Below are 4,714 nucleotides of genomic sequence, written 5' to 3'. Positions count from 1 at the left end.
GAAGGATTCAATAACCTCTTCAAATGTTATCATACGCTTACATGAAATTAAGAAGTTTTTTTTCAAGCCTTTCAATAACCTTAGTTAACAAAAATTGTTGGCAATTATTTACTCAATGGTGCATCGAAGCATTGTTTATGATCGCTGCTGGTTATCATAACAAGTTAGTCAAGTGTTATCAGAATTGAGCGTGTGTCAAATGGTCTGTTGATGCGTCGTGTGTGTAGTGTTGGGCCTTGTGTGCTTGACACCTTCGATTTCAGCCTATACCACTGGCTAGCCCTGAGCGAAAATGAAGCTGAGTGCGTAAGTCTTCACTGTCAGTACATAGCCTCTCTACAGACAAGTCCTATGTAGTGCCTCCTAGTGGCGACACACGTCAACTGAGCACCTCGCGGCCTCAGGCTGAACTACAGGGATTCGGAGGTGGTCTGCCCCAGACATGCGGCATGCCAGGCCCAACGGTGTGTGAAAATGCCCTGATGCCCATGAATAGACCCCCAGCCAAAGGGTAAAATGGCCCCTGTGTTCCCAGGGTTATAAGGTTCCATACCTACTGGGTTAAGTAGGAAACCACTGCCTTGTGGTTTGTCGTTGGATCGGCAAAGGCTAAGGGTGAGGTAACCCCGACAGAAAACCCAGAGAGTTGAAATCAGAGACGTTAGGCCATTGGCATACCCTTATCAAACCATGACGTCATGTACATCGCTATGTATACACAATCAACCAGTGTTAATCGATGTGGTGCTGAGTCTTTGGGATCCCTCCAGGGAGATTCAGTGCCGGGCTCTGAGCCTCGAAAGAGTCCACCCACAGCTACTGGGGGTCCCTCCTTCATTCCACAACAAGCCAAGAGAAGAGGAGGAATAAAAGCTGGTTACAACAAGCCCAGGAGGAGAAAAGACCAACATCAACCTTTCAAGGTGATGCAATGGAACGCAGAAGGAGTCTTCAATACAAGACAGAATTAGAGCATACCCTTCATGAACACGACATTAATGTCTGCAGCATTCAGGAAACTCATCTGCAGCCAGCTAAATCCTTCAAGGTCAGAGGATACCAGAGTTTCCGATGTGACAGAGAAGGCAGAAAGAAAGGAGGCATCCTGAAATCAGTCCGGAACAACATCAATGCTGTTCAGACTAAAACGCATATGGATGACTCTGAATTCCAGGTTCTGAGTCTCAGGAAGAACGATTTCAATCTGAAGCTTGTGAATCCCTATTCTCCAAATGACAAGGCTCTTTCCCTAGACAGTATCCCAACAGAAGATTCTAACTTCATTGTAGTTGGCGACTTCAACAGTCATTCACAAAGCTGGGGATATGACCACATGGACCGACGGGGAGAGGAAGTAGAGGAATGGCAAGATGACAACAAGCTTAATCTTATCAACCAGCCTGAAGATCTGGCAACTTTCTACTCCAGGAGATGGCATACAACGTCGACCCCTGACCTAGCTTTCTGCACTGGAGATATCCATGGGCATATCAAGAGAGAAGTCTGTGATCAACTAGGAGGAAGCGACCATCGCCCAGTTCTCATTATCATGAACCAGTCTACCTCTTCATCCTCAAGCATCCACAGATGGAATTACATGAAGGCCGACTGGACCTTATACAAACGTCTGAGTGATGACCTCTGCAAAGAGATAAAAGTGGATGGTAGAGATATTAACAAAGTTGTGAAAGACTTAAATGCATGCATACTGAACGCAGCACAGAAGGCGATACAACGCGGTGCCAGAAAAGACTACAAGCCATACTGGAGTGAGGAGTTGGAAGACCTCCAGACCAAGTTGACAGAAGCCAGAGTGGAAGCAGAAAGCAACCCTTCACAAGAAAGCAACCTCTCACTACAGCGAGCCAAGGCCAAATTCCTGCGGCACAAACTTGAAGCCCAGAGAAAGAGCTGGAGAAACAAAACAGCATCACTCAACCTTGAGCGAGATGGCCAGAAGCTGTGGAGGTTAACGAAACAGCTGAATGACGATGAAGTTCAAGCGAGAGGCTCAGTAACTCTGGAAGAGAATGGAGAGCTGCTGACTGGTAAACAAGCGGCAAATATCTTTGCCAGCAACTACAAAGATGTCAGTGACATCCATGTCAGTAGAGAAAGACAGAGAGAACTAAGAACAAAGGGGCAGGAAAACAGATGATGTGACATCAGACCGCATGAACCAAAGCCTGACACTGCACGAACTACAGACAGCAGTCAGTAAGCTGAAATTAAAGAAGTCTCCAGGACCAGACAATGTAACCAATGAAATGATCACCCAGCTAGGCAGTTCAGCAATGCACAAACTCCTAGACATCTTCAATTACAGCTGGACACAAGGCCAACTTCCCCAAGTCTGGAAAGAGGCCATCATGATCCCTTTTCTCAAGAAAGGCAAGGATCCGTAGCAGGCTGGAAGCTACCGTCCAATAAACCTCACTAGCTGTGTTGGAAAGACAATGGAGAGAATTGTAAACGCACGCCTAAAGTGGTATCTGGAGACGAACAACTTACTTGCAAAACAACAAGCTGGATTCCGGCAATTCCGCTCCACCGAGGACCAGACTACCTACCTTGCCCAAGAAATTGAAGATGCTTTCCAGGAACAGAAGGTTGTCCTGACAGCATGGATAGACCTTCAAAGGGCCTTCGATAAAGTCTGGACTGACGGGCTCCAAGTCAAACTGATGAGGAATGGAGTTGGATGAACCATGTCGAAGTGGATCAAGTCATATCTATTCAACAGAAGGGCAAGAGTCAGCATAAACAAAAGAAGCAGTAAGAAGTTCCTTCTACGGCATGGTGTCCCACAAGGAGGAGTCCTGTCCCCGACGCTCTTCCTAGTCTTCATAAACGACCTTGTGTCTGCATTGTCAAGGGGAGTGAAGGCGGCACTTTATGCTGATGATCTTGTGATTTAGTGCAAAGAAGAGCATGCCACCACAGTCACATACAGAATGCAAGAAACAATAGACACGCTTACCGCATGGGCTGAAGACTGGTGTGTTATGATCAGTGTTATGATCAACAAAGAGAAATCATCCACCACACTATTCACATTGTTATCAAAACAGAAAGCAGGGACGGTGAGGATGGGAGACACTCCTATGACTGAGGCAGACGAGACTACTTACCTGGTAGTCACCTTTGACAAGAGGCAAACGTGGAAGCCACACCTCGTGAAAGCAGAAGGAAAGGCCCGAATAAAACTTGCAATGATGCAAAAGCTTGCTGGAACCACATGGGGGGGGGGCAAATGAGCACATACTCAAGAAAGTCAACCAATGCACAGTGAGACCCCAATTAGAGTATAGTTCCCCCACATAGTCTACCACAGCCAAATCCAATCGCCAGGATCTGGATAAAATCCAGAACCAAGCACTGCGCATCATAACAGGAGCAACCAAGTCCACACCAATTGCCTTCATGAAAAAGATAACAGGAATACAACCACTTCAAGAAATAAGAGACGGCAAATTGCTGCTTCAGACAGAGAAGTATAAATGTCCCATGGATCACCCCATGGCAGCCAGAGTTAAAGGGTATACCAAAAATCGGATCAAGCGCAGTAGCTTTGTACACGAAGCTAAGAAGCTCGACAAGGCCTATGCAACAGATCTGACCATCCCCACCACTCTCCTTGGTAGAGAAGACATCGTAGATCCGTTACAAAATGACTTGTCAAATGTTGCCGTAAGATCCAGTGTTCCTCACCTACAGCCAGGTAAACAGGATGATGAGCATGTCAGAAAGAGCCACACACTTGCCATGATCGATGACCAATACCCAAGGGAGGCGTGCAATCATGTCTACACAGACGGTTCTGCCACTAGAGCAGTCACAAATGGAGGTGCTGGCATCGTCATTCTGTACCCATCCGGAAAACGAGAAACACATCATGCAGCAACCGGAACACATTGTAGTAATTTCAGAGCAGAGACCGAAGCTCCCATGAAGGCAGTCTCAATGATTGAAGACTCTACTGAAGTTGTCAACTCGGTAGTCTTACTTACAGACGCCATGTCTGTATTAGAAGCCCTGACCAACAACAAAATTCCTCAGCTTGCAAATGCCTGACAAAGAATCAGCACCAACCTAAACGTTACCCTCCAGTGGATCCCAGTACACTGTGGAGTGGCTGGAAATGAAGATGCTGACCAACTGGCAAAACAAGGTGCTCAGCTAGAACAGCCACCTGTGCAAGTAAGCTACAAGGAGAAAGTTACCATCATTAAATCACTTACTAGGCCAAGACAAGAGGCAGATGCATATCATGTCCTAAGCAGGGCAGAGCAAGTGATAATGGTCAGAATCTGATCAGGACACAACAGACTCAATGCACACATGCATAAGAAATACAGACTGGCCCCGTCACCGACCTGTCCGTGTGGCACAGAAGACCAAACAGCAGAACACATCCTGCAAAGATGCAAACGTCACGACCAGGAGCGAGCTACAAAGTGGCCCCAGGACACATCCCTCCACCAGAAGCTCTATGGAGACGTGGATGACCTGAGAAGGACCACATCATTTATCTAAGAAACTGGCGTGATCGTGTAGAGCGAACGCCAAGAAGAAGAAGAAGTTCAGAATTGAGCAAAACCAAATGTAAAATACTGAGTTAAAAATCTTTGTTAACAGTCAATATCCTTAGTAAATTATATTTTGACACAGAAATATGTTTATTAACATAATGTGTGAGCGTTAATGTTTCAAA

The 4,714-nt window shown here is 46.2% G+C and overlaps 1 protein-coding gene across 1 annotated transcript; it reads left to right on the top strand.

Annotated features, from left to right (window-relative positions):
• The first annotated feature begins 931 nt into the window (after window positions 1-931).
• On the top strand, window positions 932-2,158 carry LOC127857641 (uncharacterized). Its single transcript, XM_052394248.1, has one exon. The coding sequence runs from the start codon at window positions 932-934 to the stop codon at window positions 2,156-2,158; it is 1,227 nt and encodes a 408-aa protein (XP_052250208.1).
• Window positions 2,159-4,714: the final 2,556 nt, after the last annotated feature.

The sequence above is a fragment of the Dreissena polymorpha genome, chromosome 1, assembly GCF_020536995.1.
Source record: "Dreissena polymorpha isolate Duluth1 chromosome 1, UMN_Dpol_1.0, whole genome shotgun sequence".
Taxonomy (NCBI): Eukaryota; Metazoa; Mollusca; class Bivalvia; order Myida; family Dreissenidae; genus Dreissena; species Dreissena polymorpha.
Note: the sequence above shows the minus strand (reverse complement) of the source record. Positions and strands in the feature narration are given on the sequence as shown.